Source organism: Chiloscyllium plagiosum, unplaced genomic scaffold (assembly GCF_037043375.1).
Source record: "Chiloscyllium plagiosum isolate Xiang-an unplaced genomic scaffold, Cpla_swu_hap1 HiC_scaffold_15, whole genome shotgun sequence".
In the NCBI taxonomy this organism is placed as follows: domain Eukaryota; kingdom Metazoa; phylum Chordata; class Chondrichthyes; order Orectolobiformes; family Hemiscylliidae; genus Chiloscyllium; species Chiloscyllium plagiosum.
This window is the reverse complement of record NW_028270153.1, coordinates 15,795,757-15,810,089: the sequence shown is the minus strand read 5'-3', so window position 1 is coordinate 15,810,089 and position 14,333 is coordinate 15,795,757. Positions and strand designations below refer to the sequence as shown.

Sequence of the window (14,333 nt, the reverse complement as noted above, 5' to 3'; positions counted from 1 at the left end):
CATTAATATTCAATATGATACTGACTAAAATAATGTTACTTATGGGACTTTAATGTGTGTTGGGGGTGTGGAGAATTATAAAACTGTCAAACAATGCTACAAAATGAATCATGAAAGTGAAAGACTCAGGACAACACTTTTGGAAAAAAAGTGAACTTTTATGAAAATAATGAAATTCCCACAGTCAAGTGGCTACAACAGTATTAATGTAAGCACTAATACCACACCCATCATCCAATTATAGATTTCACACTTCCAAGAATTAAAAAATTAATGAAAGACTAAAAGGAAAACAAGCTGCCTCTTTTTGCATAGGACTTTACTGTTGCTACTCAAGTCTCCATTTCTTTTTAAAGATATATGTACACAATTTAAAAACCCATCAAACCATCTCCAAAGTGAAAGGCACATACACAGTCAACTCAATACATAAGAGGTAAGTTACTCATGAAAACAAGTTTTCTAATTTTAAATATTTTGTACATTATCTGGTAACAGACCAGGAATTGTAATTAGAACAAGAAATCAGTTATCATCTGGTGTTATTAAAAGAATGTGGCCTGATCACTATAGCTGCTCAGTAGAATATGCAAAATCATTAATACTACAAAAATTATTTTTAAAAACACACCATTTAGTACTAGGTTTCACCCTAATATGCAGTGTGTAACCTGGCAATGTCCAGTAGGTGGTGCATGGAACAAAATTGCAATTAGATTTAGAATTGTATTTACTAATACTGTAGCTGTGCAACATTAATGAGAGAAACAAAGAGGAAGAATGTTAAGCAGATTTCCTTGGGAAAAATATTGATCTTATAGAAAGCAAGCAAGAGACTGGAACTAAACTAGGTAGCCCATCTGGCAAAAATATTAAGAGAAGCGTGATGGATTAAAATGTCCCATTTCCATGCTGTAATCTCAGATTTAGAAATTACACTCTGCTTCTGAAAGTCAGCATTTTTTTGTTTTTAAAATTGAATAATTAACTATTTGTAGACCCACAAATGTGGAGGACGGGGTGGGAACATAGCCGGGAATGCCATTTGTACGTTCACTGAACTTCACCAGAAGAGTATTGCTTTAGAACTCCAGGCTAAGAATATTTTTCAAATGTGACACACAAAGCACTTAACGTTGTACATCAAGACATATTCAAACACACATTAATTCCTTAAATGAGAAGGAGTCTGGGGATCAGACTAAGTACCCAGAAAGATTACAATTCAAGAATTTGTGAAAAGATTGATTCTTAAGTAGATGAAACAGCTGCAAGATACACAAAAGTATTTTGAAAAATTAGACCAGGCCCTGCATTAAATTAAAAATTTATCAATGTAAAACAAAAGCTAGAAGCTTGTCTGTTGAAAATGTTCAAGTACTAAAGAAATCATTACATTTCCATACGACAGAGTGGATAAAATTATCTTGTGTGAGTTCTCAAAACACCATAGATGAATAATTCCAATATTATAGTAGACTAAGTTGCTTCATTTGAAAGAAAGCAGTCTTCATGCAGAGTAATGACTTTTTTTTTGTAAAAGTTACTTTATTATCCACCCTGAAATTGTAATGAACAGAAACCAGAAAAAGATCAAACTAAGTAGGCACCAAAGCCTCAGAAGCTTTATCTTGTTTTTGAATTAAAAAAAAACACACTGCATTGTGACGTATTGTCCCTGAGAGAGTCTGCACTGTCCAGAAAGGAAAATTGTGGCTCACATATCACATATATCCTTAAATAAATCAAACAAAACATACATCAGCAGAACACTCTCATTCCAGTCACTGACAAGCAATTCTACTTCAGAATACTGATAGCACAGCATATACTTCAAAATATTCTTTTCTATTTAACATATAATACTGTCCACAAACCTGTGTTTTCAGTTACAAAATAAAGTTATTTTTGTCAGTCAGCACCACATTTGTTGATCCAGAAGTTAGACTATAGTGTCATGACTTTCTTTTATAGAAAGGCATTCAGTACAAGTTAGTCACTAGATATAAATTGCTGTTGAAAGCCCCAGTTACACTAGTGCAAGTACAGTGCAGTGTGTATATTTATCAAAGCATCTTACAAAACAACTTATACAATTAATAACAAGCGTTTTACCAAATTGGCAAATAGATTTTTCTGTGCACTTTCTCCCTCTTCCCCACCCCCCAGTCTCTGTTAACTCAAAACTGGAAGAAAGTAAGTAACCCTTGAGGTGGAAAGGAATTGTGGGCTGCATCACTAATTGCTCAGAGACAATGATAGGTTGAGCAACTTCCTTCTGCACCTTTACAATTCTGCAATTAGTACGATAGGAGCTTCAAAGTGAATTAAGATGGAGATGGATCTAGTTGTTAAGTAGCTACAGTAGTGTGATTAAAAAGGGACCAAAGACTGGTCAAGTTAGTTAGGAAAGGGAGATACAGTTGTTCACAAAAGAAACAAATTCCTGAAAGTGCACAGCAATTTGATCAGCACCCTAAAAAGGCAAAGGGTTCAGTACATGATGAGTGAGATGTTGCTGCAGTAGTAATATCACTAGACTAGTAATCCGGAGTCTTGAGCTAATGGAGAGACAGGCTCAAATCCTAACATAGAAGCTTGAGGCATTTGAATTCAATTAATAAATCTGGAGTTAAAAGCTAGTCTCGGTACACATGACCATGATGTGTTTCACAAATGTCTTTTAGAGAAGGACATTTGCCATCCTTAACCAGTCTGGCATGAATCTAGACCCACAACAATGTGGGAGACTCTGAACTGCTCTAGCAAGTAAATTAGTTCACAGGCATAGAGTCATAGAAATGTACAGCATGGAAACAGACCCTTTGGTCCAACTCGTCCATGCCGACCAGATATCCTAACCTAATCTAGTCCCATTTGGCCCATATCCCTCTAAACTTTTCCTATTCATATACCTATCCAGGTGCCTGTTAAAAGTTGTAATTGTACCAGCCACCACCACCTCCCTCTGGCAATTAAGGATGAGCAAAAATGTTCGCCTAGACAGTGACACGAACACCGCACTCCCCCCTCCCCCCCAAATCCCATGGAAGAATAAAGAAAAATCTCCCATATTTTAAGTTACTTTCAAATGTTACACACTCACTTTTTGTACAAAATTTACATAAATTTGAGGGGCATCACAGCAAATATAGAGTTTAAAATAATTCTTTTTTCAGTGCATTCTTTCTTGGAACCAAGCTCTGATGTCTGTTTTAAGAAAGTGTGGATTACATTTTCCAGTGAATATGACTGGAAATAAATCCATTGTAAAAGCTATGTCGCTCAGTGATTAAAAGTAAAAACACATTTGTTTGCAAATAACAGTGGCAAAAATATGCTGTATGATCCACTGTTGCAGTGCGAACATTACTAGCCAAGTCCAGGCAATTTCCCACATGGAAAGCTCCATGTCACAGCAGATTAAAAAGTATAAAAACGAGGACAGGTTAATAGTTCACACTTCTGAGTAAGAGCAAGAGCCAGAGACTTTTCCCCAGGGCAGGATTGACTGGTACGAGAAGTCATAGTTTGAAGATATTAGGAGGAAGGTATAAAGGAGAAGTCAGAGGTAGGTTCTTTATGCAGAGAGTTGTGAATGCATGGAATGCATTGCCAGCTGCAGTGGTGGAAGCAGAGTCATTGGGGACATTTAAGCGACTGTTGGACATGCACATGGAAAGCAGTGAGTTGAGGGGTGCATAGGTTAAGTTACTATATTTTACATTAGGATTAAATCTTGGCAGAACATCGTGGGCCAAAGGGCCTGTTCTGTGCTGTACTTTTCTATGTTCTACTATACAAGTGAACTAACTGTATTTTGCATGAAAAGGTCATTTGAACACAAATCAGAGGGGCAACAGGACAGGAGAGATGAAATGCACTCAAAGATGAGGAATGGAGGATAGAAATCATTAATCCATTCTCTCCCATTTAAAGACACAAATGCAAAATCAGTTTGAACACGAGTGCCTCGCATTTTCAACCTGGAGAAAGAGGAAATCAGTGAATCAAAATTAGTCCTACTGAAAATTCTCATTTTTATAAAGGAAGTATCTAAAGTAAAGTAATCACTTTCCAGTACTAATACAACTTTTGGAAAAAAAACTTTTTGCATTTATACATTATTGGCAAGGCTGTTTTTGGTGTCCTTATGGCTTGACGTGGTGGTAATGGACCACTTGGAAGCACTGGAAGGTTCTGAATTGGAATTCTACTATAGACAATTATCTGGCTTGTTGGATGGCAATTGAGAAATCAGGGTCATCAAGAGTCATTACTAGTTGCTCAGTTCAGTCCAGTCCGTCTGTCTCACCAGACAGTCACCAACTGCCTCCCCCCAAATTCCCTGTAGCCCTGACAGACTATTTCCCTCAACTGTCTGTTCAATTTCATTTTGAAATAATTTACCTCCAATACAGACCTGACCAGGTAAAAATAGCAGAGTTTCTTCCCAAAAAGAACATTAAGTGAACTAATTGGGTTTCTAAAACAATAATGACAATTTTAAGCTCAATTTTACAGGTACCAGTTTTTCATTTGCAAGTTTTTATTTTAACAAAGTGAATTCAAAATCTTGCAAGGCTGTGATTGAACAGTAACAAATCACTGTATCATTGTCTTACCTGGAGGCATTCTTAAAAATTAAAAGATCAATATCTAACATTTTCTTTGTTAAACAGTTACTTTTAGTATGTGATTTTCCTGCATTTTAAAACAGGATAAATACACAAATGCCTCAAATTTATGCAGATGAAATAAAGCTTTCCAAATATTGATTAAAATGAACTAGATTTTAAGAAGCAATAAATCTCTCTGCTGCTTCCCTCATTAATAAAATTAATTTAACCAAGTCTGACCCTACTCTAACCTGACATTTGGAGTAAGCAGGAAGACTGAAAGGGAAGCATCAAATAGAGGCTCACAAACTGTACAGGTAATTGCTACAGCTCTCCCTCTTCCTTCCCAAAAATCTGGCAAATTCACTTAACCCACACTAACCTCCTTCAGATTAAAACCCTTCCAATGAAAACATTACATGGGTGAAACAAAGTCAACGCCTTACCCTAAGGTCACCTTGACCCCAGGGTCATCACTTCAGCCAAACTCCAGCTATGACCGAAGCCAGATTGGTCATCAAGGCCAAGACAGTGAAATATGCAAAGGAGACCAGTAGAGTCTTGGTGACCAGTGTAAACAAGATTAGAGCACTTGGCACCAAAGGACAGTGCCAACAGTAAACAAGGAATCAAAAGTAAAGTTAGTTGTACCATTTTGGATATTACAGCGTCAAGGACCAGGAATTCAGCAGGTATTTAAAAAAAATAACAATTGCCTGATCTGGCAAGAAAGCTGATACTACCCAGTGAGATGATCTCTCAAACAAATAGTTCTTTACACACTAGTGTAATATACAAAGTAAGGACTACAGCATCTATTCAATCCTGAGGGCTCTTGTGATAGTGATAGTGTCCCTACCTCTGAGGCAGGAGACCCAGGAACAAGTCCCATCTACTTGCAGCAGTGTATTAACATCTCTGAAGCAATGGATTAGAAAAAGAAATCTATGTAATCCCAAGGATTCTTCAAGTGATGATTGTGACGTTGAATGGGACCGAAAATTGTTGACTCCTATGGTCTTGATAAGTTTTTTTCTGACCCAAACTTTTCCAACTTTGCCAGGCAAATGCAGTCGCATCCTCATTATGGACTGATGCAAATTGTTAACAGGTTAATATGATAGCAGCGTCATTGCTTCCTTCCATTCCCCCACCACACCATTCAATTACTAAACGCAAACACTGCACCACAATGACCCACAAAATGAGTGTAACTGAGGCTTAAATAGAAAGGACCAGATACATCTAAAACAAAGCAATGAAGACACAGGAAAGGAGGAATAAAAATAAAAGTTAAAAAAAAAGGTCCCAGATGATGTGTCCCAGTCGCAGAACGGAACGACTTTTATTTTGGAAAGCTACTCTTAGAAGCCAGCTCAAGTTCAAAACCTGTGCAGCGAGTTGCACAGTGCGTCCAAACCCATTGCTAAATGTTGTCTATCTGACCCCCTTCCTTCTGCCGTTGACGTTTGTTTCACTCTCTCCCGCTGCCCCTGGATGGTTTAGTGGTTATATTGGCGACGGCATGGCTGGTACACAAAGCTGCTGTGGCGTTTGACTCGGTGGAAGCGGCTCTCCTTGACCAGGTTCTGCCTCTGTATGTGGTTACGGCTCAGCTGGCGTCGCTCCGCCCGCTGCTTGGCTCGCTGGATCCGACGGATCTGACTCGCCTTCTCCAGGATACCGCCAGCTCGACCCGCAACGGCTGCAGGAGCTGGAGCAGCCCATCGTTCCACCCTGTGCTGAGCAGTGTTCCTGCAAAAGATGGAAAAGAACATGGATTTTACCCTCTCGGAAACACTCCCGACAACCAATGAAAGTCCCAGCAATCAGAATGGCCATTTAAACCATTTATAAATCAGCGACAATACAACCAAGCTCAACGAAAGCTGGAGAGCACCTCATTTTCCACCTAGACACTTTACAGCATCTAGGACACAATGTGGATATTAACATCAAGAGGGTGACTTCTGTCCTCCAATTTGCCCATGGCCCTGCCATGTTTTGGTGACCAATTGGCTTTGCTCTCTGGAAAATACCCATTTTGATTACCCATTTGGTTCACTAATATCCTTTAGGGAAGGAAACTGCTGTCCTTACCCAGTTACTTGTGCACATGACCCCAGAGCAATGTGGTGGACTTTTAACTGCTCTCTGGGCAGTCAGGAATGGACAGGACGCCTACACGCAGAGCGCTTCAGAAAACATCTCTGGGACAGCCACACCAATCAACCCCACCATCCCATGGACAAACATTTCAACTCTTTCCCCCCTCCCCCCTCCCACCCCTCTGGTGAGGACATGCTGTCCTGGGTCTCCATCGCCACTCCCTCACCACCTGAAGCATGGAGGAAGAACGCCTCATCATCTGCCTTGGGACCCTCAGTTACTGCCACACCTGAGGAGTTTCCCCAGCATTTTTAAATTTCAGACATCCAGCATCCACAGTATTTTCCTTTTATATACTTTGCAATGTTTTTGCTTACAATTCCATTAAGCTTTATTAACTTGTATTAATTAAACCTTGAAAAGGTCTACCTTGTAAAACATTTTGCATCAAGTCTCCAGACCAATTTCAGAATTGGCTAAATCTCTCCCCAGATGTATTCCCAAGCCAGTAGGAACAGCCTATTTATTTTTGTCATTTACTCCCAACTCTTTCTCAACATAACCCATCAACCAAGATAAGAGTTTTTTCACGCATTCCACACCAGGTGGAATCTTTGGAACTTTGACTGGAATGGACAGACTAGAATGGAGAACTTTCATTGGAGAAGAGGAAACGAAAGAAGACATGATTCAGATGTCAAAAATTAAGGGACAGCAAGCTTAGATGTGAAGAAAAATTGTTTCACAGAGGGTGTTGGGCATCTGGAACTCACTGCCTTAAAGGATGTTAAAGGCAGAAACCTTCAATATTTTTAGTATTTAGAATTGCCCTTGTAATGTCAAGGCATACAAGGCTATGGGCCAAGTGCTGGAAAACCAGATTAGAATAGGTGGTTGTTTTTAACTGGTGTGGAATTCATGGGCCAAAGGGCCTTTTCCTGTACTATAGATCTCTATGCAGAAGAACATCTTTTATTGTCACGTGTTTTCAATAAGATAATGAAATGTGCATAACCTCACTGTACATAGAATAAAATAATTTTTAAAAATTTAATGTGAGTGGTGGTAGAGACTCTTGCTTCCTGAGTAGATATTAGAATAAAGAAGTCCTTCAATATTCTTTAAGAGGATAATTTCATGTTGAGTGAAGGAATGAAAGGTTGTCAGGGGTAGGTAGGAATATGGATTGAGCTTTCAATAAAATGGTTGATCTGATTGTATGTGAGAACAGACTTGAGGAGCTGAATGGCTTACTCCTCCTTATGCATATCTCAGGGTATCTTAGTGGGTGACCCATACTAGCCTCATCAACACAGTGAAGAAAAAGGTGCGAATATCTCAAACGTAAACACTTTATCCTTGATAAACTCCCTGTGTATTGCATCTAAGCTGTCTTTCCCATTTTCATCAGGTAATTGATATATATCAGACTGGCTGGACATTTCAAGATTGCTCCTACTCCATTGGGTTTGAGTTGCTCTGCCTGTGAAATCACAAATGGCAGGAATTCCATTTCCCAGGAATTGCCCAGCTATTGCCTTCATTGGATTTGGGAAGCCTGCACAGTTCACAGCAATTTGCCAAATGCTTTTATAAAACTTGGTAGACTGGAAACTAAGTTTCTAAAAGAGTACACGGGGGAGGCAATTGTTTAGTGGTATTATCAGTGGACTGTTAATTCAGAGACCCAGGTAATGTTCTGGTTTAAATCCTCCTACGGCAGATGGTGGAATGTGAATTCAATAAATATCTGGAATTAAAGTGTCTAATAATGACCATGAATCCATTATAGATTGGTTCATTAATGTCCTTTAGGGAAGGATACTGCCATCCTAACCTGGCCTGGCCTACATGTGTCTCCAGACCCAAAACAATGTGGTTGACTCTTAACTGCCCTCTGGGCAATTAGCGGCAGATAGTAAATGCTGGCCTAGCCAGTGACACCCTCATTCCATGAATGAATAAAGACAGAATTGTAGACTTGAAGTGTGAATTTGTTTGTCCCCAAATTGTGGTAGATATTGGTAACTAACCTGTTCAGACATGTCTTTGCAACACCTCAGGTGGGACTTGAACTCAGGTCTTCCAGCCCAGAGGTAAGGACACTACCATCGGGGTGCATAGAGTCAGAGAGAGATGTACAGCATGGAAACAGACCCTTCAGTCCAACCCGTCCATGCCGACCAGATATTCCAACCCAATCTAGTCCCACCTGCCAGCACCCGGCCCATATCCCTCCAAACCCTTCCTATTCATATACCCATCCAAATGCCTCTTAAATGTTGCAATTGTACCAGCCTCCACCACTTCCTCTGGCAGCTCATTCCATACACGCACCACCCTCTTATGTGAAAAAGTTGCCCCTTACGTTTCTTTTATATCTTTCCCCCCCCCCCCCCCTAAACCTATGCCCTCTAGTTCTGGACTCCCTGACATCAGAGAAAAGACTTTGCCTATTTATCCTATCCATGCCTTTCAATTTTGTAAACCTCTATAAAGGTCACCCCTCAGCCTCTGACACTCAAGGGAAAACCACCCCAGCCTGTTCAGCCTCTCCCTATAGCTCAAATCCTCCAACCCTGGCAACATCCTTGGAAATCTTTTCTGAATCCTTTCAAATTTCACAACATCTTTCCGATAGGAAGGAGACCAGAATTGCACGCAATATTCCAACAGTGGCATAACCAATGTCCTGGACAGCCACAATGTGACCTCCCAACTCCTGTACTCAGTACTCTGACCAATAAAGGAAAGCATACCAAATGCCTTCTTCACTATCCTATCAACCTGTGACTCCACTTTCAAGGAGCTATGAACCTGCACTCCAAGGTCTCTTTGTTCAGCAACACTCCCTAGGACCTTACCATTAAGTGTATAAGCCCTGCTAAGATTTGCTTTCCCAAAATGCAGCACCTCACATTTATCTGAATTAAACGCCATCTGCCAATTCTCAGCCCATTGGCCCATCTGGTCAAGATCTGTTGTAATCTGAGGTAACCCTCTTCTCTGTCCATTACACCTCCAATTTAGGTGTCATCTGCAAACGTACTAGCTATACTTCTTATGCGAGCATCCAAATCATTTATGTAAATGACAAAAAGTAGAGGACCCAGCACTGATCCTTGTGGCACTCCACTGGTCACAGACCTCCAGTCTGAAAAACAACCCTCCACCACCATCCTCTGTCTCCTACCTTTGAGCCAATCCTGTATCCAAATGGCTATCTCTCCCTGTATTCCGAGATCTAACCTTGCTAATCAGTCTCCCATGGGGAACCTTGTCGAACGCCTTACTGAAGTCTATATAGATCACATCTACCGCTCTGCCCTCAATCTTCTTTGTTACTTCTTCAAAAAACTCAATCAAGTTTGGGAGACATGATTTCCCACACACAAAGCCAGTTGACTATCCCTAATCAGTCCTTGCCTTTCCAAATACAAATACATCCTGTCCCTCAGAATTCCCTCCAACAACTTGCCCACAACCGACGTCAGGCTCACTGGTCTATAGTATCCCAGCTTGTCCTTACCACCCTTCTTAAAGAGTGGCACCACGTTAGCCAACCTCCAGTCTTCCGGCACCTCAACTGTGACTATCGATAATACCAATACCTCAGCAAGAGGCCCAGCAATCACTTCTCTAGCTTCCCACAGAGTTCTCGGGTACACCTGATCAGGTCCTGAGGATTTATCCACCTTTACCTGGTTCAAGACATCCAGCACTTCCTCCTCTGTAATCTGGACATTTTGTAAGATGTCACCATCTATTTCCCTACAGTCAATATCTTCCATATCCTTTTCCACAGTAAATACTGATGCAAAATACTCATTTAGTATCTCCATTTTCTGTGGCTCCACACAAAGGCCACCTTGCTGATCTTTGAGGAGCCCTATTCTCTCTCTAGTTACCCTTTTGTTATTTATGTATTTGTAAAAACTCTTTGAATTCTCCTTAATTCTATTTGCCAAAGCTCTCTCATGTCCCCTTTTTGCCCTTTGATTTCCCTCTTAAGTATACTCCTACTTCCTTTATACTCTAAGGATTCACTCGATCTATCCTGTCTATACCTGACATATGTTTCCTTCTTTTTCTTAACCAAACCCTTAATTCCTTTAGTCATCCAGCATTCCCTATACCTACCAGCTTTTCCTTTCACCCTGACAGGAATATACTTTCTCTGGATTCTCGTTATCTCATTTCTGAAGGCTTCCCATTTTCCAGCAGTCCCTTTACCTGCGAACATCTGCCCCCAATCAGCTTTCGAAAGTTCTTGTCTAATCCTGTCAAAATTGGCCTTTCTCCAATTCCTTTCAACTTTTAGGTCTGGTCGATCCTTTTCTATCATTATTTTAAATCTAATAGAATTATGGTCACTGGCCCCAAAGTGCTCCCCCACTGACCTCAGTCACCTGCCCTGCCTTATTTCCCAAGAGTAGGTCAAGTTCTCTAGTAGGTACATCCACATACTGAATCAAAAAATTATCGTGTACACACAAATTCCTCTCCATCTAAACCCTTAACACTATGGCAGTCCCAGTCGATGTTTGGAAAGTTAAAATCCCCTACCATAACCACCCTATTATTCTTACAGATAGCTGAGACCTTCTTACAAGTTTGTTTCTCAATTTCCCTCTGACTATTAGGGGTTCTATAACACAATCCCAATAAGGTTACCATCCCTTTCTTATTTCTCAGTTCCACCTAAATATTTCCCTGGATGTATTTCTGGGAATATCCTCCCTCAGCACAGCTGTAATGTTAACCCTTACCAAAGATGCCACCCTCCTCCTCTCTTGCCTCCCTTTCTATCCTTCCTGTAGCATTTGTATCCTGGAACATTAAGCTGCCAGTCCTGCCCACCCCTGAGCCATGTTTCTGTAATTGCTATGATTTCTCAGTCCCATGTCCTTTTTAAATTTCTGCCTAACTCTGTAATCTCCCTTCAGAATCTCAACCTTTTCCCTTCTTATGTCGTTGGTTCCAATGTGGACAATGACCTCTTGCTGGCCCCTCTCCCCCGTGAGAACATTCTGCACCCTCTCTGAGACATCCTTGATCATAGTACCAGGGAAGCAACACCATTCTGATTTTTCGCTGCTGGCCATAGAAACATCTGTCTGTACCTCGAACTGGAGAATCCCTTATCACAATTGATCTCTTGGAATCCGATATACTCCTTGTTGCATTAGAGCCAGTCTCAATACCAGAAACTTGGCTGTCCGTGCTACGCTCCCCTGAGAGTCCATCACCCCCTACATTTTCCAAAACAGCATACCTGTTTGAAATGGGTATATCCACAAGACTCCTGCCCTAGGTGCCTACCTCTCTTACCTTCCCTGGAGTTAACCTTTTTATGTGACTGTATCTGAGACTTTCCCCCCCTTCCTATAACTGCCATCCATCACATACTGTAGCTGTTGCAAATTCCTCATCACTTCTGTCTCTCCAACCAATCCATTCGATCTGATAAGATTCGCAGCCAACAGCATTTATGGTAGATGTAATCCGCAGTAACCCTTCAACTCTTTGGGAAGTACTGGCCCACAATGTCACAAAACATCCAGAGACACTTCATAGCAGCATGATCGAACACAATTTGATACCTAGCCACATAGATCACCACAAGCTTGGACATAGAGGTAGGTTTAAATGAGGATCATAAAGGGGAAGTGGGGTAGAGAAGGTATTCCAGAGGGCCTTGGCAGCTGAATGCACAGCTGCCATTGGTGAAGTGACTGAAATTTCAGTGTTCAAAGAGGCCAGAATTACACGATCACACACCTTAGGGAAGGGTCATAGGGCTGGAGGCAATTATGGAGAGTCAAATACTGAAGTGGACTTGAAAACAGATTTGAAAAATGTGGTGCTGGAAAAACACAGCAGGCCAGGCAGCATCTGAGGAGCAGGAGAATCAGCCCTGATGAAGGGCTTATGCCCGAAATGTCGATTCTCCAGATCCTTGGATGCTGCCTGACCTGCTGTGCTTTTCCAGCGCCACACAACTCTGGTCTCCAGCATCTGCAGTCCTCACTTGCTCCCTGTCGGTCAGCAGAGTTATGGGCTAACAAGACATTGCAAGTCAGGACACCGGCAGAGTTTGGACAATCTAAAATTTACAAATGATAGAACGATGTCAGGAGTGGATTGGAATAGTGCATTGAAAAGGTAGCAGAGGCATGGGTGAGGGTTTAGACTACAGACAAATTGAGACAGAGCTGAAGTTACAGAGGGATCAATGATAAACTAACAACCCTTTTAAGGGTTATAATTAAGTCTCAGCTGTGCAAAGTTTGAAGGGTTTTTAATCATCCCCTAAATGTTGAGTAAAGATTAATCACAGCAATGACTTTTTTTAGACCTTTCATAGGATGTGGTTGCTGACAAGGTCAGCATTTATTGCATGCCCCTGGAGTGAGCTGCCTACTTGAACCAATGCAGTGTTGTATGTATAGTTACACAACAAATTCCAGGAATGTGACTCCACCACAGTGAATAATGGAAAGTTCCTAACTCAGGTGGCATGCGGCTTGGGAGGGGAAACTTGCAGATGGCAGTGTTCCCATGTGTCTGCTGCTCTTGTCCTTCTAGATGATAGAGGTTATGGGTTTGGAAGGTTTTGTTGAAAGAACCTTTGTGAGTTGCTGAATTACTGCTTGTAGACAGTACACATTGCTACCACTGTGAGCTGGTCGTTGAGAGAGAGTGAATATCTACAGGGTGAATGGGGTATGAAACAAGCCACTTTGGTCTCAGTGGAGTCAAATTTCAATGGATTGGGATACAGTACAGGACATTAATCTATTAAAGGATCGATAATTTATTAATTAGATGTGCAATGTCAAGGCAGACAAGGCTCTGTGCCAAGTGCTGGCAAACAGGAGGAGAATAGTTAGATTTAGCCAATGCATCAATTTTAATAAGTCAGGAATGGGTGGTAATTTTCTAGAAACCTGCAACCATGTTTTACATAACACATGGAACTTAGGGTTAACTGTTTTAGGCCATAGAACCTTAGGGATATACAGATCGGAAACAGACCCTTCAGTCCAACTTGTCCATGCTGACCAGATATCCTAAATTAATCTAGTCCCATATCCCTCCACAACCTCCCTATTCAAATAACTATCCAGAAGCCTTTTAAATGTTATAATTGTACCAACCTCCACCACTTCCTCTGGCAGCTCATTTCATACACGCACCATCGTCTACGTGAAAGCGTTGCCCCTAGGTCTCTTTTATATCTTTCCCCACTGTGGTGTAAAATTCCAAGCAGTGGAATGTGGTGAAACGGTTAAAAATTATGTCCCAATACATGTGTGAATCTAACCGGAATGGAGGTGTTGCTTAGTCCCGTGTGAATCTTCTTATCTGTATGTAACCAGAATGGAATGTGTTTTTTAGCCTTGCTCTGCTGTTCACATGAATGTTTATATCTGGAAAAGAGTATATCAGCTGGAAAAGTCTCCAGTTCGGTGAGTCTGCTCCGGGGTTACGTTTAACCGCCGAGCGTGGGTTGTTGGCAACCGCTCTACGAGAACTGACGGCTCCCAGTTTTGGTAACATGTAGAGTGAGTATAAGCCAGACCCGTTGTGCGACGCTGCGGG

General features: G+C 41.1%; 1 protein-coding gene across 5 annotated transcripts in view; it reads right to left on the bottom strand.

The window, feature by feature from the left end:
* Positions 1-302: 302 nt before the first annotated feature.
* tp53inp2b (tumor protein p53 inducible nuclear protein 2b) overlaps positions 303-14,333 on the bottom strand; it is a 47,838-nt gene continuing 33,807 nt past the window's right edge. For all 5 annotated transcript variants that reach the window (XM_043710754.2, XM_043710753.2, XM_043710758.2 and 2 more), the window contains one exon: positions 303-6,374. In XM_043710754.2, the coding sequence (XP_043566689.2) occupies positions 6,122-6,374 (253 nt within the window). In that variant the 3' untranslated portion in view covers positions 303-6,121. The remainder of the gene's footprint in view (positions 6,375-14,333) is intronic.